This window comes from Panthera uncia, chromosome A2 (assembly GCF_023721935.1).
Source record: "Panthera uncia isolate 11264 chromosome A2, Puncia_PCG_1.0, whole genome shotgun sequence".
In the NCBI taxonomy this organism is placed as follows: domain Eukaryota; kingdom Metazoa; phylum Chordata; class Mammalia; order Carnivora; family Felidae; genus Panthera; species Panthera uncia.
In genome coordinates this window covers 54,787,296-54,812,297 of record NC_064816.1, presented here as the reverse complement: position 1 = coordinate 54,812,297, position 25,002 = coordinate 54,787,296, and the positions used below count along the sequence as shown (strand labels likewise).

The 25,002-nt window shown below is 48.8% G+C and overlaps 1 protein-coding gene and 1 non-coding gene across 2 annotated transcripts; both read right to left on the bottom strand.

Moving 5' to 3' along the window:
- Window positions 1-516: 516 nt before the first annotated feature.
- Window positions 517-24,979, bottom strand: COPG1 (COPI coat complex subunit gamma 1). Its single transcript, XM_049641088.1, has 24 exons — window positions 24,829-24,979; window positions 23,860-23,912; window positions 23,336-23,416; window positions 23,003-23,074; window positions 22,815-22,894; window positions 21,279-21,354; window positions 20,912-21,004; window positions 20,419-20,505; window positions 18,974-19,131; window positions 18,749-18,882; window positions 17,582-17,649; window positions 17,153-17,341; window positions 16,128-16,223; window positions 14,774-15,017; window positions 13,880-13,955; window positions 11,403-11,506; window positions 10,809-10,934; window positions 10,446-10,514; window positions 6,853-6,995; window positions 6,372-6,543; window positions 5,246-5,343; window positions 4,123-4,261; window positions 3,450-3,548; window positions 517-1,008 (listed from the first exon to the last, which is right to left on the bottom strand). The coding sequence occupies exons 1-24, from the start codon at window positions 24,863-24,865 to the stop codon at window positions 878-880; spliced, it is 2,625 nt and encodes an 874-aa protein (XP_049497045.1). The 5' UTR covers window positions 24,866-24,979; the 3' UTR covers window positions 517-877.
- Window positions 21,959-22,062, bottom strand: LOC125931096 (U6 spliceosomal RNA). The gene has a single exon (XR_007460353.1). It is a non-coding gene; the product is annotated as a U6 spliceosomal RNA (small nuclear RNA).
- Window positions 24,980-25,002: the final 23 nt, after the last annotated feature.

Here is a 25,002-nt window from a genome sequence, read left to right as displayed (position 1 = left end):
GGATTTTAGAAAACAGGCTTTGCAGGCCTGTTTCAGCCATGAAATTAGCAAAGCCGCCTGGCTTGAGTTTAAAAGGGCAGGCCTCTGAGCCTGCTGCCTTGGGTCGTGAACCAAGGATTTCTGCATCTTCAGCCAATAGAGTGCTAAGGCCTGTCTGTTCTCCTCTGTGCATTCACTGAACTGGGAGCAGGCAAACCCCAGTGCACACTCCACCTCAAACCTCATGCTAGGTAATACCCAAGTGATCCACCCAAACCCTCTGCAGCCTACATTCACCACCTAGAGCAGGAGGGTGGTGGTGAGGATGCCAAGGGCAGGTTCATGACCTCAGTGCCTGCTGTCATACCCTCAGCTCTTGTTCCTGGGGCTTGGATGGGGATGAGTGAGAGCAATCTGGCCTCAAGGTAAGTGCAGCAGCCAAAAGGCTGTGGAAGTGAAGGGGATAGAGGTGTTCTCAGTGGGGAGGCTCAGAAGGGGGAAAGGGGAACGCTTAAGCATGAGTCTACAGAAGTAGTAGTCATTCAATAAATACATGCGGATTTATTTATAGGGATAAGATGGTTTCCTTGGGGATAATTTCAGGAGGAGGTGTGTTTTATTCATCTGGCATGTCCCTACCGTGACAGGGCAGCAGGTTCTAGGACAAGCTAAAATCATCCCCTATTTTAAAAAAGAAAAAAAAGTTACCCCCTAGTCGTCCTGGGGCAGGGGTTAAATTAAAAAAAAATTTTTTTTTTCAGTGATTCCTAATTGTTTTTGAATACAGAGACTTAGGATGGAGTTTCCACTGCGTTCACGATGAAGGTGTGACTTCTGCGTAGTGTTGGCGGGGGGTGGGCAGAAGAGGGTAGGAGTAGGGCCCATGCAGGCTGGCCTCTTAGCCCACAGACGCCAAGATCATGTCTACTGGCAGCTCCTCCGAACTTCTGGCTGTCACCTGCATTGTTACTGTGTCCAAAAGCAGAAGTCGGGAGCGCACCAGGATGTCATGATTTCCCCGGAACACACCTAGAGAGAAGAGAGGAGTACAAGTGTGTAAGGCAGAAGTGAGCTGCAGAGGCTAGGCTGAGGGTGGCAGCTGCAGCAACTGATCAAGGCAGCTGTGGTACAGTGAAATGGAAGGGGTCTGGGAACTGGGGAGCTGGGCTGAAATCCCTCTGAGCCACAGTATTGCCAATTACAAAGTAGAGGAGATACTAACCATTGTTTAAGCTTCTGCCAGGTACAAATGAATTAACGGACATACAAGGCTTCTACCTGGCACGGGAGAGGCTCTAATGCATGTTGGCTAAATCTAAGAGCACTGACGGAGGGACAGCCCATCTATGACAAAACCGCACAGCAGGTGTCTGCCAGACCCAGGGGACTGAGTTGCTTCAGTGTGGCCAGAAATGATTTGCTTGGGGTCCATCAGCTGTGAGCAGGGCACTGAAGCGGAGCTGCCTCCCAACCCTGATTATAAATACTCAGAAAGAAAACAAAAAAATCTCTGACTTCCTTTTGTTCACAGTTCTCGGTGTGACGACTGTATTGCCCCCACTCCTTTAATTAATTAATTAATTAATTAATTAAAATGTTTATCATTTTCGAGAGTGAGCAAGCAAGAGAGTGCATATACACGCACCCTCTAGGGCAGAGGAGGGGCAGAAAGAGAGAGGGAGACAGAGGATCCAAAGTGGCTCCGCACTGACAGCAGGGGAGCCCCATGTGGGGGCTCAAGTACACAAACCTTGAGATCATGACCTGACCTGAAGTCGGATGTTTAACTAAGTCAAGCAGGCACTCCCTTCCCCACCCCTTTAAACAAAGACTTTAGAGACATCCAGATCTAGAGATATTTACATACAAAATGCTGTATCTGGAATTTTCTTTAAAATAACCCAGGGCGGGGAGTAGAATGAGTGGCGGTATAGATGCTGTTAGTTGTTGAAGCTGGAAGATGAGCACATGAGGGTTCATTATACCATTCAGTTTTTGTGTGTATCTGAAAATTTCCATGTTGACTTAAAATTCCATTCCTATTAGAGAAGACCAACCAACCCAGTAGAAAAGTAGAGAAAGGATATGGAAATAATTCACAGAAAAAGAAATACAAATGGCACACACGTTTCAGATGCTTAACTTCATCCAATATGTAAGAAATGTGAAATAAAAACGACACTAAGATACGATTTTTCACCCAGACTGAAAAATCATTTGCTAATGATTTGATAATATGCTGTGTATATTACTGATAATACATACTGTGTTGTCCACAGTGTGGGAGGAAAGGCAAACAGTTCCTATGGAAGGCAACTAGAAATTTTTACCAAAATGAGAAATGCACTTTAACCTGATAATGCCTTGGGAAATTTTTCCTATAGACATCCTTAGGGCACACATACAAAATAAAGTATGTGTGAATGTATGTATGTATGTGGTTATTCACTACAGCATTGTTTATAATAGCAAAAGCCTGGAACACTCTAAATGTTCATCAATACAGACTAATTCTATAAAATATGGCACAACCATAAAATGGAATATGAGGAAGCTACAAAAAAGTGTGAGTATTCACTTTGGGATGATAAAAAAGTCCTGGAGACAGATGGTGTTGATAACCACACAATAATATGGATATACTTAATGCCACTGAACTGCACACCTAAGGTTAAAATGGTAAATTTTACTTTATGTAGATTTTACCACAATTAAAAAAAGAAAAAGAGGAAACTCTATTTTTAATCTAATCTCCACCCCCAATGTGGGGCTCCAACTCATGACCCTGAGATAAAGAGTCGCATGCTCTACCAACCGAGCCAGCTAGGCACCCAAGAAAACTCTATGTATTGACAAGATAGATCTGTCAAGTGAAAAGCAAAGTGCAGAACAATGTATATACCATTTACACATAAATATCTGAGTTAAAATAGGGAAATGTATACATCCTAGCTTTCATATCCATAAAATGACTGGAAGGATATAGTAGCATTGTTTGTAATAACAGTGCTTCGGTGCCTGTTGCAAGGAACTGGATGAGAGGCAGATGAGAGGGTCAGAGGGCATTTCACTACTGGTCTTTTTTTATTATTTAAAAAAAAATTTTTTAAATATCTTTTAATTTTTTTATGTTTATTTTTGAGAGGGAGAGGGAGAGACAGCACGAGCAGGGGAGGGGCAGAGAGACAGGGAGACAGAATCTGAAGCAGGCTTCAGGCTCTGAGCTGTCAGCACAGAGCCCAACACAGGGCTTGAACCCACAAAGTCTGAGATCGTGACCTGAGCTGAAGTCACACGCTCAACTGACTTGAACCTACCCAGGCGCCCCACTGCTGGTCTTTTTAACTCTGTAAATTTTCAATGCTACGAATTTGAATCCTCATGTTCCCAGTGGGAGCCCTCAGCCCAGGATGCAGTGGCATCCAGGCTGTGAGCTACCCAGGCACTTCCCATCTAGAAATGTTGCTTACCAGCCAGGAGCAACGTGTGGGTATTCTTGTTATCTGGCACTTTGTCTGACCTCTCACAAGGGTGCATTCCCAGGAATTTCACAATATTGCCCACAGCCTCTGTAGGGAGAAATCGCAGCATCATTAAGCCACACCTCATTTCCCTTTTGTGTCACCACTACTACCCCATCCCCAAAGTCTGCTCTTAAGGGCTTTTTTTTTTTTTTTTTAAGTTTATTTTTTTATTTTGAAAGAGAGAGAGAATGCGGAGGGGCAGAGAGAGAGGGGGACAGAGGATCTGAAGCAGGCTCTGAGCTGACAGCAGAGACCCTGATGTGGGACTTGAATTCACGAACCATGAGATTATGACTTGAGCCGAAGTCAGATGCTTAACCAACTGAACCACCCACGGGTGCTCCTCCCCGCTCCCCCCACCCCCCCAACCCCCACCGTCTTTTTTGAGTTAGTTTGTTTAGTTAGTAATCTCTACACCCAACATGGGGCTCAAACTCACAACCCCAGGATTAAGAGATGCATACTCTTCTGACTGAGCCAGCCAGGTGCCCCTCTAAGGGGCTTTTAATGAAGTGGCATCTGAAGTATATGCTCTAGACATGGCCTTGGATCCCTGGGGAACAAAAGTTGGGAGGAGTGAAAGGGGAGGACACATTTCAACAGTAGCCAAGGATTTTACCTTCAAGTGTCTTGATGGTAGACAAGGTGAATGTCTCCTCCTTCTCAAACTCATCCCCTAACTGATCCCAGGCTGCTTCAAAGTTCAGCATCATGACCTTTTGGATGTGATCAGCGACAGTGACTTCCAGATCTTCCAGCTGGGGAGATGGAGGTGGAAGTTAGGCACATACCTCCAGGGGAGTGAGTTCCTGCTCTGTATACCTCTGGGCCCCTGCTCTGAACTCATTCCCCCCCACTTTTTAATGTTTGTTTATTTTTGGGGTGCCTGGGTGGCTCAATTGGTGAAGCATCTGACTTCGGCTCAGGTCATGATCTCACGGTTCATGAGTTTGAGCCCCGCGTCGGGCTCTGTGCTAACCGCTCAGAGCCTGGAGCCTGCTTTGGATTCTGTGTCTCTCCCTCTCTCTGCTTCTCCCCAACTCGTGCTCTGTCTCTCAAAAATAAATAAACATTAAAAAAAATTTTAAATAAGGGTGGTAGGGGAAAGCTATGTACTAATTCAGAAAGAGCTCTAAAATATAGTACGTGAAAAAATACAACAGCTTTAAAAAATAAAATAAATAATAAATGTTTGTTTATTTTTGAGAGAGAGAGAGAGAGAGAGAGAGAACGTAAGCAGGGAAGCAGGAGAGGGTTAGAGAGAGAGAGGATCTGAAGTGGGCTCTGTGCCAACAGGGCTCGAACCCATTAACTGCAAGATCATGACCCGAGCTGAAGGCGGACGCTCAACCAATTGAGTTCAACCAATGAACTCATGACACCACGATCAAGAGTCACATGCTCCTCAGACTGAGCCAGCCAGGTGCCCCTACACTATGGTTTTAAGTGGAAACTGGAAGGTGTGTGATGTACACAATCAATGACCTTTATTACATAACTCCTGCCTACTCCTCCAAATAACTCCCAAGGACCATGAGTAATGTTTTCCTGTTTGTTCATGCTTGGTTTTTACACTTCCCAAGTTTTCTTTTCTTAAAGCATGAATTCTTTTGAGTTTAAAAACGGTTTCTTTCAAAGAGCCAAAACAGCAAGAAAAACGTTAAGTCTAGCTGTTAGCTCCTGGACAGGGTTGCTCTGTAGCCTCAGGCACAAAATTGAGCCTCCCGACATTAGCTTCTTACCACATATTCATCTTCATAGCCTTCATCGTCGGTCTCCCCAGTGGTGGGGTCACAATCCTTGACAGTGAACTTCATCATGCAGCTGAATGTGCAGGCCACTGCAAGGAAGAAAGGCTGGATGGTCAGGATGACCCCAACCACAGCGGGGGAGGAGTTCCTCCATAGGGCAGGTGGCCTCACCCTGCTCCCCAGGCCTCTATTACATTATCAGTAGCGGCAACTCCACAAATAGCCATCTGACTCCACAAATCTGGACAGAAGATACCTTGGGAAAGGGCAAAAGAGTCAAGTCATGGGTCTGGGAGTCCCCTCACAGGAAAGGAAGAAAGAGGAAAGCAGGGGTGCTGCAGGATGGCTAAGCCCATGCCACAGTCACGTGTCCATTGTGCACGGCCTGGAAAAAGAAGCTGGTGGGTTCCTTGGAAGGGGTGGAGCTGGGATGTTTCCGTGCTTGTTCATGGTAAAATGAAAGAGTACAGGTTGAGGACCAGATAGACCCAGGTTCTGCCTCTTACCAGCCCTGTGAACTTAGGGGAGTCATTTAACTTGAGTCTCAGTTTCCTTAGAATTTCCTAGTCCTAGGAGTAAGAGCAGTACTCATCCCCATAGGTCTTCTATGAAGGTGAAATGGGATGACATAGGACAAGTTCCCAGGACTCAGCCTTTCTTCTTTAACCTTTCTCAACCTTTTTTTTTTTTTTAATGGCTTAGATGCATTTTATTGGTTTTCTTTCAGAATCCTACAAAAAGCAAAGTTAAAAACCAAGTCCCTGGCAAGAAAGTGAACACCTCCTCTTTCCTGAGAGCCCCCCACCTCTTCCCCTGTTCCCTAGCTATGTCAGTACTTGTTTCATGGGCATGGAGGGCTTGCTACTTTCATCCCCCACCAACTCCCAAAAGGGGAAAGACCTACCACCTAGCAATCCCCTGCCCCTCAGCCCCATCCCCCACATGTTGATCCTGGTCACAGAAAGCCAAGGTAAGAATTTAACCTTGATTTTCTCAAGGTTAAAATCAAGGAGTTGAGGCTCTCATAGGAGACAAATGGTTGGTGCACAACTGGCCCACCCCATCTGGATCCCAAGGCCTCCCAGAAGACCAGGGTGGGGTCAGGAGAAGGGCTCACCAGCTGTGGGGTCTTCCTTGGGCAGTGCCACCAGCGTGTAGCAGGTCCCAGGCTGGTTGTAGGGTAGGCTTCGGGCAGGCACATAACAGAGCACTTCATAAGCTTCAGTGGGCTCCATCTGGACTGTGACATTCTCCAGAGTCTGGTCATTGAGTGTGTTTGTGCAGTCAAACTGGACCAGGGAGGAGAGGGATTGCTTAGACACTGCTCTAGGTCAAAGCCCTGCTGCAAAGGAAGAGCCCGGAGGTCCTAACTCACCCCATGGGCCAAACTGACTCCTATCCCAGGTGCCCCCGCACAGGGTCCCTGACCCCACGTTGACACACAGGAGCCAGAGAGGTCCTGGGTCAAGGCTGCAAGACACATACCGGCCGGTGACAAAACCCAGCATCAAGTTGGGCTCCTGACCTATAAGACCCGTTACACTCGGGACCACTCCCTGGGCCCAAGCCTCAGCAGGGCCTCAGCCCTCCCCACTCACCTGGAACACCATGTGGTCAGTGAAGGTGTGTTTGGTACAGCGGATGACATACTCTGTCTCTGACTCAGTGAGGGCCACAGGCTCAGGCGAGGACTTGAAGAGGAGCCCCAGCCCATGGAACTCTGGCACTGCCGCCAACTGTTCTGAAAGCCACAGGCCACACGTTTACTCAGCCTTTCAATTCTCAGACCAACCTGTGATGGTTTCTAATAAATGCTTATGGCCAATTCTCCAGGGCTTTTACCCTACTGAGATGGATAGATATGTATATACAATGACAGGTTACTCGCTATATCCCAAATATACTGATAATTTTCTCCTCTCGCTAACTTTCCTCAAGCTGTACCACGTCCCATGAATACTCTCTTCCCCTCTGTCTCACAAAAGACCTCAGCCACAGAACACTGACTGGGAGATCCCCAATGGCCTAGGCCTAATCCATCTGGAGACTCCCACAACTTTAGAAGCTCGGCAAGGATTCTTAGAAGGTAGAGATTAGGAAGACTCTAAGGATGAGATGAATGCTGTTATCGCCCCAGAATCAGGCAAAAGAACGAACTGATCCTACACATTTGTCAGTTAAGAGAAAAGGCCAGTACTAGGAGATGTTTCAGATTCAGACTTGCCGAAAACCCCACTTCAGGTGGTATGTGAGTACCTGGGAAGGCCCATCTGTACACCTCAAAGCCAGGTTCCAGCAGTGGGCTGGGTCCAGTAGCCCACAGGCCGCCAACGTGGCCCGTCCAGGTGAAGGAGACATCTGATAGCCGCCTGCACACGATGTCCACCTATGACGGCCTGCGGCTACTGCTCTCTTTCCTATTCTATGGCAGGGGCAGTGTTCCTCAATGGATCACTAGTGTCAGAATTACCTGGGGGTCGGGGCTTATTAAAAACTGAGATTCTGGGCCCATCCTAAATACAGTCTATCAGAATCTTTGGGTTTGGGACTCAGGAATCTGCATTTTTTTTTTTTAGGAATCTACATTCTTAAGAAATTTTGCCAGCTGATTCTTTTTTTTTTTTCTTTTTTAAATTTTTTTTTTTTTTCAACGTTTTTTATTTTATTTTTGGGACAGAGAGAGACAGAGCATGAACAGGGGAGGGGCAGAGAGAGAGGGAGACACAGAATCGGAAACAGGCTCCAGGCTCCGAGCCATCAGCCCAGAGCCTGACGCGGGGCTCGAACTCACGGACCGCGAGATCGTGACCTGGCTGAAGTCGGACGCTTAACCGACTGCGCCACCCAGGCGCCCCTGCCAGCTGATTCTGATGTAAGCTGATATCTGAAGACCACTGCTCTAACATTTTTAACTTGTCTTCCCAAATCAATTGAACTCTATAAGGACAGAAAATGTGCCCTGAGGCCAGGGATCTGGTATTTTGCCCTGAACTTAGAACGTACTTCATTCATGTTTCATGGATAGAGACAGAAAGTAGGCATTATTATTATTATTATTTGGCTTTCTCCCCCCACAGAGTCAGGCTTTGTGACTGCTTCAGCCCTCTGCGGCCTGAAGGATTATATCTGATGAATGTGCAGGCAGTGAAAAGCCCAGAAAGAGCCAGCTTAGAAATGAGGAGGCACTTTTGGGCCATTGTGATCATCAGCCACCAGAGTGCTTTTCTGTGAGAATTGATTTCACTGGGATATCAAGTTTCTAGACCTGACACTTAACTACCCTGGGGGATTCTGCTAGAAGCTATCAGTTAATGCCTCTGAGTTTCCAACTCTTCACCGATAAAATCGATACAATAATCTTGCTCACAGGATTGTTGTGAAGATAAATGAAGCAATAAATGTCAGGATCTAGCAAACCTTCTAGAACTGAACAGGTGATCAATAAACGTTAGGTTTCAGAAGAGTGCTTAAAGATGAAATTGATACCCTCAAAGAGGCTTAAAAAGAGTCTTCCTTTGAAGCTGGGGCAGAATGGTAGCCTCAAGATACGCACAAGCTAATTCCCAGAACTTTTACCCACATGGTAAAAGGGAGTTCGCAGATATGATTAAATTGGATCTTGAGACTGGGAGATTATCCTGGATTATCTGGATGGGCCCAGTGTCCTTATAAGAAGGAGGCAGAAGGCTCAGAGTCAGATTTGAAGAGGCCATGCTGCTAGCTGTGAAGGCAGAGGAAGGGGTCACCAGGAGAGGAATGGAGTCCTCCAGAAACTTGAAAAAGCAGAGACCTAATTCTCCCCTGGAGCCTCCAGAGGAAGCTCAGCACTGCCAATACAATGAAACCCATTTTGGACTTCTGCCCTCAGAATTGTAAGATAACTGTGCTGCGTTAAGGCAATGACTTTGTGGTGATTTGCGAGAACAGCAAAGGGGAAGTAATACAGAAGGGAAAGTTTTGGGTGAGAGTGATCCCAGTTACCTCAGGATTCAGATTTTGCTCAATCTGAAAGATGTGTTGACAGAAGACAGGATTCTCAAATGGAATGGGGGCGGGGGAGGATTTGATTAATTAACTAATTAATTTTTATAGTTTATTCTCATGAACCGTGAGATCATGACCTGAGCCGAAATCAAGAATCTGATGCTTAACCAACTGAGTCATCCAGGTGCCCCAGAGGGGGTGGTGGTGGAGGATGTAATTTAATTCAACAATCATTGGGAGCTCACTGTGAGGAAGGAAGGCACTGTGCTAAGTACTATGATAGAGAATATAAAGGACAGAACCTACAAAGAACCACACAGAACTACTTGAGGGAAGGCGGAAGACTGGGAGTAGAAGTGATGAGCACAGGAGATTCTTCATGAAGGAAGAGGGACACATGTCAGTCCTTCATGGTGGGATTCAGTAGATAATATGGTCTGTCGCTTAGATACACAGCCTCTACCCTTAAAAAGATGCTAGACCAGGGGCGCCTGGGTGGCTCAGTCGGTTAAGCGTCTGACTTCAGCTCAGGTCACGATCTCGCAGTCTGTGAGTTCGAGCCCCGCATCGGGCTCTGGGCTGATGGCTCAGAGCCTGGAGCCTGCTTCCGATTCTGTGTCTCCCTCTCTCTCTGCCCCTCCCCCGTTCATGTTCTATCTCTCTCTGTCTCAAAAATAAACATTAAAAAAAAATTAAAAAAAAAAAAAAGAAACACAAAAAAAGATGCTAGACCAGAGGGATAGATAACCACCCAAACAAAACCTTACCAAACAATGTGGACTGAGGCCCTCTGGAACCCAAGAAAAAGTATTAGCGTCTTTGGACCCCAACTGTGCTGAATCTGACATCAGGTACCGGCCTGGGCTCCAGGGACCTGAGCCCTCAGAACCAAGGCCGAGGGGCAGCTGTGAGCCAGTTTGATGTGGATCTTAATTCCAGCCCCTGCAGTTTCTTGCGGTGCAGCCTTAGGCATATCACTTTCTCTCTCTGAACTTCCAATTCCTCCAATACCAAATGGACCCGATAACTGCCACCTGAGGGTCAAATGTGTTGACTAAAGTACTCTCAGGACCCAGAACTCAAGGGTAAGAACTGTCGTTGATTAGGTCTCTCCTAATTCCCCTGAGGAAAGCAACGACACCCCCCACCCCCAAAGCTGAGGAGACCAAGCCCAGTCCTGAGCGCCCCACCAAGCACCGCTACTCACCCTGGAAGATGTCTTCTCGAGTGGCTGCCACTTTCTCCGCCTGCTTGGCGGCTGTGATGGGGGTGCTTTCTGCAGGAGCAAACACACATGGTGACCAACAACTCCAGTAATGGGGCAGTGTGGGGCTGACCACAGAGCTGGTCCAACCCCCTGAGAGAGTGTGAGCACGCGAGAGAGCGAGTGTTTGTGTGCATGTGTCTCCAATCCTGGAGTCAGCCGTAGAAAGGATTAGAAAGGACTGTTCCATCCTCTTGGTACAATCCCCCCCATCCTGGCTAGGTTTAGTGGCTTCACGGCCCATGCAGACCCTCCAACAGAGGCCTGGACCTGAAAGCCTCTACAAGGAGCACAGACATTACTTACCTGTTCTCTGCTCTGCCATGGGCGTGGTGGCCAGGGGCACAGACTTGAGGTCAAAAGGTTTTTCCGATGGTTCTAGAGTGTACTGCTGCAGAGCTCTCTCCAGACCAGGGATGGAAACAGTCAGACCTAGAAGCCAGTGGGAGCGAGGCACTGCCTGAAGGCATGACAGAATGAGCAGCCGGAATCCCCCACGGAAGCCTGTGGCCCTGGGGTCTAAGTTGCATGACTCTAGACCACTGAGAAAACCACTTAACACTCTCTGGGCTTCCACTTTCTCATCTGGATCCTCCTTCACAGGGCTGGTATGGTGATAAATGTATACAAGAGTGACTTATATAAAGGACTATGGGAAGAGAGGTTTTTATCAATGACTAGTGTTTCAGTTCACTGAGCTGCTGCCACCCACACTGGTGTGAACTGCAAGATTCGCGGTCTCCTGAGGTCACAGTGATGCCATGAAGTTGCCATGAAAGTCCAGCCCAAAGCGTCTTGCCTCAGACTTCCCTACCCAGAGAGGGTGTGCCTGCTCTGGAGTGGGGAGGAGGGCCACAGCTCTGGGAGGGGGCCTAGTCGAAGACAGCCAGGGAAACTCACCATTTAGGATATAGCCTGCATTGAGGGCCTTCTGCTTCTGCTCCAGGACATTGAGATAGAAAGTGGCTCGGTCCCTTACTTCATTGTCATCGTCCATCACGCACCTGCAGCCAGAAAACATAGTAATCTGTTTTTTGTTTTTTTTAATGTTCGTTCATTTTTGGGAGAAAGAGAGAGAGAGGGAGAGAGCGAGCGCCCACAAATGGGGGAGGAGCAGAGAGAGACAGGGGACAGAGGATTCCAAGCAGGCTCTGTGCTTTCATCACAGAGCCTGACACAGAGCCTGATGTGGGGCTTGAACCCACAAACTGCAAGATCATGACCTGAGCCAAATCCGGATGCTTAACTGGCTGAGCCACCCAGGCGCCCTGGGAACCCATGGTAATCTTGACTGCGGCCCCACAGGGGTGGCAGGGGAACACTGCAGGGTTTCATCAGACGGTAGTAAGGGGAAGCAAGTCTCTTAAAGTTCAGTCCCCAGATGAACATGCCTGTGGGATCCAGGCATCAAACACACGGAGGGGCCTATAAAATTCTAGCTCATTACCTAAGAGGTGGCCACATTCATATTCCCCGGGCCCACTCCCTAAAGCCCACCCAGTGAAGGAGGCAATCTCCTACATCCAGCAGCATATGTCAAAGAAGAATTTAATATGACCCAATAATTCAACTCCCAGGCATCTCCTCTTGAGAACTGACAACATACATCACACAAAAACTTGTACGTGAATGTTCACAACAGCATTATTCATGAGAGCCGAAAAGTGGAAACCAAACCAAGTCTGTCAATTGGTGAATAGATAAAATGTGGTGTGCTCGTGCAATGAATTATTTGGCCATAAGAAGGAATGAAGTACTGATATATGTTGCAGCATTGATGAATCTTAAAAAAAACATCACAGAGAAGCCAAACATAGGAAAGGTCGCAGATTGTACGACAGCATTTCTAAGAAACGACCATAATGGGCAAATGCATAGGGACATAAAGTAGATTAGTGGGTGTCTAGGGCTGGGGGGGAGTAGGTGTTGGGGAGAGGGCAGTGACTACTAATCAATATAGGGTTTTTCTTTAGTACTTAAAAAAGTTTTTAACGTTATTTTTAAGACAGAGCTAGAGACAAAGACAGAGCACGAACAGGGGAAGGGGCAGAGAGAGAGGACACAGAATCCGAAGCAGGCTCCAGGCTCCAAGCTGTCAGCACAGAGCCCGATGTGGGGCTTGAACTCACCAGCTGCGAGATCATGACCCGAGAGGAAGTCGGACACTTAACCGACTGAGCCACCCAGGCGCCCCTCTTTCTTTTTTTTTTTTTTTTTTTAAACCCCCCGCTAACCAGCAAAACAGGCAAGCAGGCATAGCTGAAAACAGCCTCACCAAACTCCATACACTGCAAAAAACCACAGGGACCAAGGATTCTTAATGCTGGAAACTAACACCCACACTGAAAATACTGTCCTAGCCTAATAGACATTTACTCTGCCCGGTAAACACCATGGATATCAGGTTTCTATTGGCAATGATAGAAATGTTTTAAACTTAGATTATGGTGATGGTCACAACTCTGTGAATATATTAAGAAACATCATGTTAGGGGCGCCTGGGTAGCTCGGTTGGGCGACCAACTTGGACTCAGGACATGATCTCGCGATTTGTGAGTTCGAGCCCCGCGTCGGGCTCTGTGCTGACGGCTCAGAGCCTGGAGCCTGCTTCAGATTCTATGTCTCCCCATCTCTCTGCCCCTCCCCTGCTCACGCTCTGTGTCTGTCTCTCAATAATAAATAAACGTTAAAAAAAAAAAAAAGGAAACATCTTGTTATACGTTTTATTTATTTTTTGATGTTTACTGATTTATTTTGAGAGAGAGAGTACAAGTAGGGGGAGGGACAGAGAGAGCCGGAAAGAGAGAATCGAATCCCAAGCAAGGTTAGTGCAGAGCCTGACGCAGGCTTAATTAATCTCATGATCTGTGAAATCATGATCTGAGCCAAAGTCAAGAGTCAGACACTTAACCCACAGAGCCACCTACTGCCCCAGAATTTAATTTTTTTATTTTAGAGAGTGAGAGAGTGTGAGTGGGGAAGAGGAGCAGAAGGAGAGGCAGAATTTTAAGCAGGCTCCACGCTCAGCACGCAGCCTGACATGGAGCTCAGTCCCATGATCATGACCTGAGCCAAAATTAAGAGTCGGATGTTCAACTGATTGAGCTACCCAGGTTCCCTTTATACGTTTCAAATGGGTAAACTGTATGGCTCGCAAACTGTGTATCAATAAAGCCATTTTTTAAAAAAGAAAGGCATTAAAAAAAAAAAGGAAGAAAAAACTCAACAATAGTCACACCTAGGTGGAGGGATTTTTGCATGATATTTTTCCATGCTTTACAATGCTTTCTATTTTTTCCCCCCTACAATCCATTGTTGTATAACCTCTCCCCCCGGGGAACACCGTCACCCATCAGGGACCTCTGGCCTATACTCACCTCTTCAGCAACACCAAGATACTGGGTAACATCTCTTCATTCTGGGCTCCAAACTTGGCCAGAGCACTCACAGCGCCTGTGTTTATGAAGCAAATATAATTTACTTAACCCACCTGACAGCTCACGACAGTTCCAGTACTTGTAACGAATCTTTGGGCAGAAGAGGTCCTGAGTGAAGCAGTTCTCAGCCTGGAGGCCCACAACTGCCTGCAGTGCAATGAGTGGCCCTGGGTGGACCTCCTTTGGGCCTCAACTCCCTCAGCTGTTTCAAGGAGAAGACAGTCCCATTCCTGGGTTCCAGGAGCCATTTCAGCACTGACTACGACGTGGCCACAGAAGCTAGCCACACACAGGCTTCTCACCTTCTGTATCCAAATGGGTTCAATTCAGTTAGCCTTTGTATTATATAAATGAGAAAACGAGCCATTACTTAATGAATATTAATTGCTGAAAGAGGAAAAATCTGTCCAGTGGGGGCATGAGAAGAACAGTAAATTTAAAGTTAAGAATATGATGGATGCACACTGAATTGCATACTCACGCAAAAGAGTAAATTTTACAGTATGTGAATTACACCTCAATAAAGCTAACCATTGAAAAAATACCTAAACACTTAAAAAAAAAAAAAAAGCAAGCAAGAGAGAAAAAGTTAAACACCAACATATAGTGAAAGTTAAAAACCAAAAATCAAAAACCAACAATACAAGTCAGAGCTAAGGAACCACTGAACTGGGTGACACGCAAGCATCCAAGATCCTGCCCACAATGTTATAAACCACGGAGCTGGTGAGGCTAGAACACAGAGTGCCTGGGGACTGAGGCTCAGGTCCCTCTGACAGGTCATCTGCTCAAGAAGCAGCAAAGAGCCCCAGTTCAGCCCTGGCTCAGACCCACCTGCCCGGACCTCCTCATGCTCCAAGACCACACGGTTATAGATGAAGCGGATATACTTGGAGGGGTTGTTGGTCTTGGGTCCCTCCTGGCCCAGGAGATGCAGGATGCGGGTGGCCAGGACGGTGAACTCGCAGTCCTCGATGAACTCGCACAGGTGTGACAGCCCGGTCTCCTTGCTCTCTGTGTTTTCCTCAATGATGCTAATGATGCAGTCCACGATGGCCCGCTTGTACTCAAAGCCGCCCTGCAGTGGGAGGGGTCAAGCTGAGCGAGGAGGCTGCTCTCTCCAGAAATGAGCTGGGAGGCCCAACACCTAACCAGGACCAGGGAGGACAGCAGTCCAAACAGAACATGGAGGTAAGGGACCTGGCTATCTGGGCTCTACCTTATTTTCTGTGTAAAATAAAAGGCCTGGACTGAATGTTCGCTGGGGCCCTTCCAGATCTAACAGTCAACTGTTAAATAGAAACATTTTGTGTCTCGTTAAGAATTTTATTTTATTTTATTTTAGAGAGAGAAAAGAGTGCGAGCCAGGGAGAAAGCCAGACACGGGGCTTGATCCCAAGACCTTGGGATCATGACCAGGGCCGAAATCAATAGTTGGACGCTTAACTGAGCCACCCAGATGCCCCTCAGATCCCTGATTTTTACAAGGAGAAATTGATGTCTGTTGACAAGACCTGTTATGAGGGTAAGACTATGTATGCTGTGTAGTGTCTCCAAAGTACTGGACCTATTAGCTGAAGGCTTCTTAAGTATTAGTGCCCTCCTCCAATCTCAGGAGACCCAATGACACCCAAGGCAAGGGCTTCTTGGTCCAAGGGCCACTCTGTGCTGGGGCGAAGGGGCAACCAGATATGTAGGGACCAAATCTACTCCAAAAACCCTTTGCTTCTGCTCCTCTGAATTACCTGGTTTCGTTGAGACATTCAAGGAAGGTAGTGTAAGTGAATCACTAAGACACGTGAGAAACAAAAATAGAACCCAATGTCAAATTATTAGCATCAATTGCAGAAGAAACCATGCTGGAGGTCCCAGAATGGCCCAGAAAATTTCTACACTAGGCACCAGTAGAGAACACAGGTTTTCCTGACTCCAGCACAAAGCATCGCCTCAGGGCATCTGCTGTGACTTTAAAGCCAGGGTGGTGAGTCATTACTTATTACTGTAATTACTAGGAATTGGTGCATGTTTATATTGTCAGGTCTGTAGGCACCAAGAAATTCACTTGGCCAACGGGTTGATATGCATACCTTCCAAGAAGAGACTCTTGGCTCCAAACTGAGAATGGAGCTTACAGCCAGGTCACTCCCTGCACCAGGAGACCTGGCATGCCCCAAATGCCTGCTCTTACCTCTTCCCGCAGCATGGTGAACAGGAAATTCATGAGCACGGCGTGTTTGCGAGGATACTTCTGACATAGGGCACTGATGGCCTGGACCACCACCACCTGAGTCAAACAGACGTGTATGAGCAGCGGCCCCTGCCTCCAGGCTTGAGTTACTTAGTTCACTAAGTGCCAACCAAGTCCTTCCTTAGGCCCAGCCAGGCCCTGGACCCAGAGGGCAAGGAGCTGAGAGGAACTCCATCTCTACCCTCAGGGAGCACGCGATCCCTGAGCCCATCCAAGTAGGGTAGCAGGCACATCAGTTCCAACAGCCCCAGGTCCAGCCTCTGGGTCCCCCAAACTCTGATTTTCTACTCAGACCTCAGGGTAGGTCCACTGGTCCCTCTCCAGCCTGCCTGTTCTGCTTCTTTTCCTACCTCCACCCCCACGATCCCACCTATAGGCTGTTCAGGCTCCTCCCTGGGTACTTTGGCCTGGGCCCTCTCCCCTTTGCACACGGTGTCTTTGGCAGTCCTACCTCCTCCCGTGGTTTTAACCCACCTCTTCCATGCCACTCACTCCCAAACCTTTGTCTGTGTCCGAGCTCAAGCCCAATGTTAGCGAATGTCTACCAGACAACTCCACCTGGTACCCACGGCACCTCAAACTCAACACGTCTGCGATCATCATCACCTTCCTACCTCCCTCACCTAGGACCTGACTCTCCCTCCTTCCCCAAATTGACCAACAGCACCACCATCAGCCCATACCAGAAAACTAGAAATCTCTGACAACATTTGCTCTCAGCCCTCACTCCATGCCCTGCCACTGGCCTTACGAAGGAACCGTATGGACAAAGACCCCAAGGCTGGATGTGCGCGTCTCCCAAGGCCGAGCCCCATGAAGAGCGATGTGCCACCTCTTCCACTGAGTCCTCAAGCCCTACCAGGCCCAGGTCAATCCTGGCCTGGGGGCTGGGGAATGTAAGGGAGCAGGCACAGAGCATCTTCCTCATTCCGGGAACGGTGGGTGTTGCAGGCATGCCTGGGCACCTTGAACTCATCTGAGATCTCCGACATGAAGGACGAGATCTGCTTCATGAGGCGATCGATGCTGCTCTCGCTGCCAGTCTTGAGGAGTGTGGTGATGGCCAACGTGGCGATGCTGCGATTTGAATCTGTAACCAGGTTCTCTAGGTCCAGATTGCAGGCTGTCACTGCTGACGGATGCTTCATGGCCACCTGTTTTGGGAGGACAGAACAGACATACAAAGGGACTTCCGTCATTCCACTGGATGACTCTGGCCTGGTCAGAGGTCCTGTGGATGGGCTCATCTCGCCATCTTGTAGGAAGCAACTGTGATCAGTGTTACACCTTCTGCAGCTCCGGTCAGGGGCCATGACACGCCTCCAGCTGGATCAAGCACCTCCCGACCCTCTCAAAAGGCAAAGTGCTCATTCTGCCCACCCCTAAACTCTCACCTTATTGAGGGTACGGACAGCAGCATAGCGGAGAGCGGCCTTGGGCGAGCTGCAGAAAAGCTGGAGCACTGTGGAGAGATACATGCCACATGTCAGGCCTCCCTCGCCACTCGGCAGCTAGAAAAGCTCAGGCCTCCGGGGAATGGTCAGGCAGGGCATGGGGGATACATGAGGGCTCTGAAGCTGTTCTGACTCAAACCCTCTGCTCAGCTCATATCCCTGCTGGCACCCTCACCCCAACCAAGGAAAAGAGCTCACGACCACAGAGGCTTTAATACGTTTATGAGAGCCCAGTGGGTCTCGTGAATGACGGCCGCTACTTACTGAGCACCTGCTATGTGCCAGATGTTGTGCTAAGGAGCTGCTGTGCCTTGTCTGATTGGTTTCTCACAACCCCACAAAGCAGCTATTATTATTATCCCCATTTAACAGATACAGAGACTGAGGCACACGGGTAAAACTCACGTAACTCTAGGTTAGCTACCAGTAAATGGCAGAACAAGGATTGAGATCCAGGACTACCCACACCTGATGCCTGAGTCTTTTATCCAAAGTAAAACTCCACTCCTCTCTCCTGGAGCATGTATGCAGACCAGCAGAATTACCTCAGTCCTGCCTTAAACAACTGCCCTGGTTCCTATTGTACATGGTTGCATGTCAGGCAGCAAAGCCCTCCGTGTGCTTTGGCTCTAGGAAAGCGAGGACTCCAACCCAGGCTATTGGGCTCCAGTATGCAGGCTTTGAATGACCCCTCTGAATTGCTTTCTCCTTTGCCTGAGATAGCCTGGCCCCTAGCAAGCAATTATAAAACCTGGTTTTATAAATTTTGGGTTCTTCCACCAGGGCCTCTTGCCATCACTAGCCAGCCCAACAGGCTGCAGCATGGATCTGAACCCCATCTCTGCCTCTTAGCGGCACCCCAGCCTCTTTAATGGTAAGATGGAACTCAAAGTACCCAAACATGATGAGTGTGAGAGACCCTGGCACAGCGTGCCTGGCACCAAATGGGTACTTACTAGGTCCCAATTCCTCTTCTTAACACCCCGCCGTGGCCTATCTGAGGGCATTTTCTTTCTTTCTTTCTTTGTTTCCTCCAACCCCCCAGCCCAGGGCCCAGTTCCCAGCAGGCACAGATGTGTGGGGCCGGGGCGAAAGGAGGTATGTAACCTGACACAGCGGGGGCCAGCTCTTTGGCGCTGCAGCCTGGCAGGTTGACGATGGCCGAGGCGGCTTCGTACACCACCATCTCGTGCTTGTTGCGCAAGCAGCTCTCAATAAAGTCGAACAGAGGGCTGTCACGGCTACAAAAGGACACGGGCGGCAAGAAGTTGGGGATGGCCCAGCACGGAATAGGGCGCCATCTGGCCAAGGGGGACAAGAGCCATTCGTTACCTGCCATCCTCTTCCTCCAGCTGTTTGCTGGCCACCCGGATCATCATGCAGTAGGCAAAGGGAGACTTGAGGCCATGCCGGGTGAACTTGCTGATCATCTTATTGACAGCCAGGCGGTCGTTCTTCCGCACATGGTACAGGAGCCCCAGAGCATGGTACTAGAGAGCGGGAGGTCGTGGCAGAGTACAGGTGCGTGAAGCCCAGGTCTACCAGCTGTGTGGCCTGAGAGAGGCCTCCGCATCTCTCTGGGCTTCAGCCTTCTCGTGTCTAAGATGGGCATCACAGTAGCTACCTCGCAGAGTGGCTGTGACAATTTCCCCAGATGCTCTGTACGGATGGCCCCGGGACGATGCTCACCACACCACGTGAGTGTTGTGTGTAGTCTAGCTCCCGCCCTCAAGTTCAGCAAGGGCCCCAACAGGCATCATGAGTACAGATGTGGAGGGGACAACAGAGACCACAGTGATGAAAGAATGGAAGACCAGGTGTCCTTCAACAAGAGAAAGTGGGTGCCAGGCCCTGAGCATGGACAGGTGTTATAAGGTGCCATGCAGCACACCTCATACAAGACCTTGTAGAATTAAACCTTACGCCACCCCTGAAGGTAGATACTCTTAGTCTCACTGAGTTGCCCAAGGACACATGGCTGGTACTGGCAAAGCTAGGTCTGGAGGGCTCAAAGTCAAGGGAATACCCTTCTGGAGATATAAGGTACACAGAGTTATTTCCTGTTCCCTCTGCTCTTTTTTGTTTCTTTACCAGGGTGGCATTCAAGGGCTAAGTCATGCGACTGTGGGTGCCTTGTATGGGAGAGCCTTCTCTGACACTGGGAAAGATCTTGAGGGGCCATGGCTGGCCCTGGAGAGGAGAATCAGAATAAGGGGTGAGGAGAAAGAGAAGAGAAAAACACACAGGGGGCGCCTACAGGTATGTACCCGACAAGTCAGATGTTCTAGATGCTCTTTCATATTATCCTCACGGCTTTGTGAGGCAGAAACTTTCATTCCCATTTTATAGACAAGGAAACTTGTCTTACAGAGATAAAAGGAATTTCTGGACTAGGTCACTGAAAAAGTGTTAAGTAGCTGAAAGCCCCACCAAGACATTTACATGCATCACTAAAAAAGCCAGCTTGGCAAAGGCTCTCTGGCTGCCTGGGCCAAGTTTGCTATATCCCATATCCCAAAACATGACTCAGCTGGTTATCAGACACTTGAACATTTTAGTTCCAGCTGGTAAGGAGCTCCTAACTTAAACCATCCCAAGTGGTACCCTGGATCGTTTCCCCAAACCCCCAAGTCTCCCCACAATCCAGTGACAAAAGATGAAAGCCTGCTCCTGCTAGGGGACACCAGGATCTCCGGGGTGAGCGTCCATTTCTGAATCACCAGTCCCAGGTCATTTGCCTAAGGATCGTCAATATCATTGCTCTGCTCACACCTCACCTGGACCATGATGTTATCACTGGACGCCGCCTCCTGGGCCTCATTCACCCAGCGCTTGACCACGTCAAAGCTGCACTTCAGTAGGTGCTAAGGGCAACAGAGTACATTAAGAGGCGGGCAGACAGGGTGCCCTGCCATCATGCCTCCTGGCCCTGGCTCACAGTTCAGTCCAGCTCTGGGTCTTCCCTCACACACGGCCCAGAGCCTCTCCGTTGTCCTGGTTCTCTTGACACAGCACACAAGGATGGCTCCCACCCTCACTCTCTGCCCTGGTGGTAGATCTCCCACGAGGCCCAAACTCCCCACAATCTGTCACCCCAAGGGATGGGTCAAGAGTTCCCCAGGCACTCTTCACTGAGAAGGTAGGTGGGACTCTCAGATCTGGGAAGGGATGTAGAAACTTTCCTTTTCCTACTGAAAAGCAACTCTGATATTTTCTTCAGTTTCCCAATCTGCTGCCCAGGCCCCCGCCACAGGGTCCCCAGCTACATACCAGGGAAGACACCAGGGCAGAGCTGGAGACACTGGGCACCTTGTCCACGATGGCCTGTTTCATGTAGCGCTCAATAGCCTGCAGCATGGTGCTCTGTGGGGACAATGGGTGGGGCAGAAGGGGACCCAATCAATCCTTGGCAACCGTCAGGAGTGCATGTGATGGGTGGGGAAGAGTGGGGACAAGAAGGAAGGAAGCAAACCTGTTTCTTGTGTTACTGCACCCTACCCTCATCCCCACACCACCTGGCTCAGTGCTTTGCTCAAGAGACGTGGGACAACCTAATGCATGCACAGAGGATCATGACTGAGCCTTGCCCAAGAAGCAGGGAAAAAGAGGAACAGCTCAGCAGGGGCAGCAGACTCACATCAGTGATCTGGCAGAGGGCACGCACAGCCGGGCCACGGTAGTTGTCTTCTTTCCCAGTCATGTCCTTTGTCAGGCTGTGGGAGGGGAAGGCATTGTCCGCGCAGGAGCATGGCCTGTCCTCCCCAAGCCCTTGTCTGCACCCGCTCCTCCCTAGCTCTAGTCACACCCCCTTGTCTGGACTACTACACAAGTCTAACTAGCGTTCTTGCTGTATTCTTACTCTTTCCCGGTCAAACTCCAAGCAGCAACAAGAGAGATTTTTTACAAAACTCCAGACTCTGGGGCGCCTGGGTGGTTTAGTCAGTAAGCATCTGACTTCGGCTCAGGTCATGATCTCACGGTGCATGAGTTCGAGTCCCACATCGGGTGAGCTTGAGCCACGCATCCGGTGAGCTCGACCCCCACTTTGGGTGAGTCCCTCGCTCACTTGCACCCCGCCCTCCTCAAAAATCAAGGTCACTCCCCTGCTTGGATTAAAACATTCCCAAGGCTTCCTACTGCCCATTACCATCAAGCATAAACTCCTTAACAGAGACTCTCCTCTCCGGGCCTTGACATCTGCTATTCCCTCAGCCTAGAGTACTCCTGGCCCTCTCCATCTCTGTCCTGCTATTAATAAGCATTTTTGGAAGAGATTAATTTTCAGTGGCTTCTTTCATTCTTTTCTTTTGGGGGGCGGGGGATATGGAACATTTCCCGAATTTGCCTGTCATCCTTGTGCAAGGGCCATGCTAATCTTCCCTGAGTTGTTCCAATTTTAGTGTATGTGCTGAAGTGAGCACTGTCCTGCTATTTCTTGCTCATCCTTCAGCACTTTGCTCAGACAGGTCTAGGGGGCCTTTCCTGATCCAAATTCAAGTTGTATATCCTTCTGGTCTGTTCTCACAGCCTATCATACTTCCCCGGATAAACTCTGTTATATATTCTAATGCCTGTCTCCTCGGTTGTTTCTCTGGGACTGCAGAGGCCATGTCTACCTTACTTGCTGCTAGCTTCCCAAAGTTATGCACAGGGACTGGTAGATGTTCAAAAAATGCTTTCTAAACCACCCTACAATGGAATGTATAGCATCTCCCCGCCCCCCATAAACTGTGGCAAGAAGAGAACTGAGCTCCAGTTCTTAAGGACAGGGATTATATTTTAGTCACACCTTTCCCCTGAATAACTCAGTCTAACACAGAAACCAGTACTTGGGAAGTGAACCTGTTTGTATACCCCCTGCATTCTCTATGTCTATTTTTCTTGTGTTCTCTCTTGGCACTCACTAAAGTCTTTCGTAAGCTCCAGCCTGGCTCAGCTGACTGAGAGGAATCAAGGCAAGGAAGGGTTTGTGCCTCAGGTAAGGCTAGGGAAACTGCACACTCTAGAGTGCCATGGAGGGGCAGCAGTAACTGAAAGGTGAGGGAGACAGAAGAGGAAGGGGCACCTGACATTATGTCAAACAAAAGTCTCATCACCTGATACACATGAGTAAAAATGGCTTCTGTGTCAATGGCACCCGTCAAAGGAGCCATACACAGACCCGAAGACTCACCTGCTGGTAACAATAATGACATCCTCGGCAATGCAAGACATCTCCTTGATGGTCAAATAGCACATCCGACGGAGTGTGGGCTGGGAAAGAGAGAGGAAAAGCCTATGACCACTGACTCAACACGAAAGCCAAAGTTAGGAAAACTCCAATCCACACAAAGGTAGACCATACTGACTGTGGGCACTTACATCGTTGGACTGAAAGAGCTTGGTCATGGCAAAGAAGGCCTCGGTTGCTTCGGTGGTCCCTAGGTGCTCCCCCTGTTTTAATCAAAAACGAAGTCTCAGCTTGGGACAGAGAGGCCAGAAGGCTCTTCCTGCCAGATCAGCCCAGGTCACATCCACAGACCCTACAGAGGCTCCATCAAGGGCAAACACATCAGAGTTAGACCCTGAGGGAACCCAGAGCTGGGCTATATCCACACAGGAGCTATCAAATACCCTAAGGGCTATGTGACTTATGCTAACGCCCCCAACAACTCCCAGCACCATGATCCCTGCCCCCAAACTTCACTGTCTTACCTGGTTTATGAGGTAAAGGATCTTGGTGAGGATGTGGGCACATTTTCGAGGGTTGATGGGTGTCTCGTTAAATACACGGGCCTAAAAAGAAGCAACCAAGAACATTACCTTCTGACTTAGTTTATTTCCCTTCCATTGACTGCCTCTCAGGTACATTCAAGCTCTGAGAAGTCCCAGGGTAAATACATACATTTGCCTGGATAAGCTTATTTTCATAAGGAAAGTTTTGTTTTGCTTTCTCCCTAATCCATCTATTAAGAACTCCTGAAATCTGCCCTAAATATCAGTTAGGGACATGCTGACTTACTAACAGATACTCAGTAAACACGTGTTACCTTGAAAGAGAAACACAGAACGACAACAACTGCAAGCGTATTGAACTCTCTCCAGGAGCAAAGCGTTCCTGTCTTTCCAGGAACAGGTTTTCTCCCCTACTGTTCTTTAAACCACCCCTTTGAATGTGTTAGTATTTTGAGCACGTTGACTGTGAACACTTGGGATGGCAGATGACAAATGACACTTGCCTCCTGGAGTACTGCACTCTTCTCAAGATGCTGGAATGGGTTGGAGCCTCCACCTAAAGTCAGAGAACGGAGAAGAGTGAGTACAGGTTGTAAGCCTGAATTGCATATACAGAGACATAGAGAAGGGAAAGATGTCATTACCATCTGCTTAGTCAAGTTCAAACTACTCCAGAATGGCAATCAAAGCTCTACAACCTGCATATAGGTCCTACCACTCTACCTCAAACCACTTCCTTAAGTCACCTAGCAACCCTGACATAGTCCTTCTGTGCCTCTCATAGCATCGTGTCTTGCATTCATGTATGCAACTTGTACTTAACTGAATCCCTACAATGTGCGGGAACCATCATCTGGTGACTGGGATTTCTTCACAGCAAATGTCACATTTGTAATTAATTATATGTGTCATTATCTGGTTGATGTCTATCTTCTCTACTTCGCCTGTGACCATTTTAATATTCCCAGCTCAGGCACTGAGTGTCTCATTTGTTCCACTGCAGTATCAGGACACAGTACAGTGCCTGGAATACTGTAAGCGATCAATACATATTTGCTGAGTAGTTACATTAAAGAGGGTTCTCAGCGCAGAACATTGGCTCCACAGATTACGCCCCATTTGGCCAGTAGCAACGCAGCCCGGCGAATCCCAAGAGGTCACCCGGCGAAAAGTCACAGTGGTTCACCAGGCCCTGCCCCTTCCCCTGACAACTGGGGAAACCGAGGCCCACAGGAGAGTGACCCTCCCAAGGTCACCGAGCGAATCGTGGTCCGAGCTTACGAGTGGGGGCAGCGGAGCATGCTCGGGCTCTCCGAGGCCCGCCGCTAACCAGTTGCGGACCTTGGCATAAGCCCCTGCCCCTCACTGGGTCTCGGCTTCAGGTCTACGCAGAGGCCCCGAAGGAGGCACCCAAGGAGGGTGCAGAGAGCTTGTAAGAGGGTCCAGCCTCCCCCAAGCCTACGCCCTCTCACCCGATTCCTCGTCTTTCTTATCAAATTTCTTCAGCATGGTGGTGCCGGCGGGGCCCAAAGCAGCAGCCCTGCGCTAGCCGGGTTCAGCGAGCAGGGGTTGTCCGGCGGCGGTTCCGCACAGACCACTTCCGGCCGGCCACGTCGCCCGGATCTCCGCGCAAGCGCAATCCGCGC

What these genes read in the sequence shown, in the direction of transcription:
- COPG1 (XM_049641088.1), bottom strand. Translation starts at nt 24,865, where the DNA reads ATGCTGAAGAAATTTGATAAGAAAGACGAGGAATCGG. An exon ending in AGCTCTTTCAGTCCAACGAT is followed by an intron (nt 22,895 to 23,002) that starts GTAAGTGCCCAC and finishes TCTCTTTCCCAG; the next exon opens with CCCACACTCCGTCGGATGTG. An exon ending in CTGGAGGAAGAGGATGGCAG is followed by an intron (nt 18,883 to 18,973) that starts GTAACGAATGGC and finishes GTCCTTTTGTAG; the next exon opens with CCGTGACAGCCCTCTGTTCG.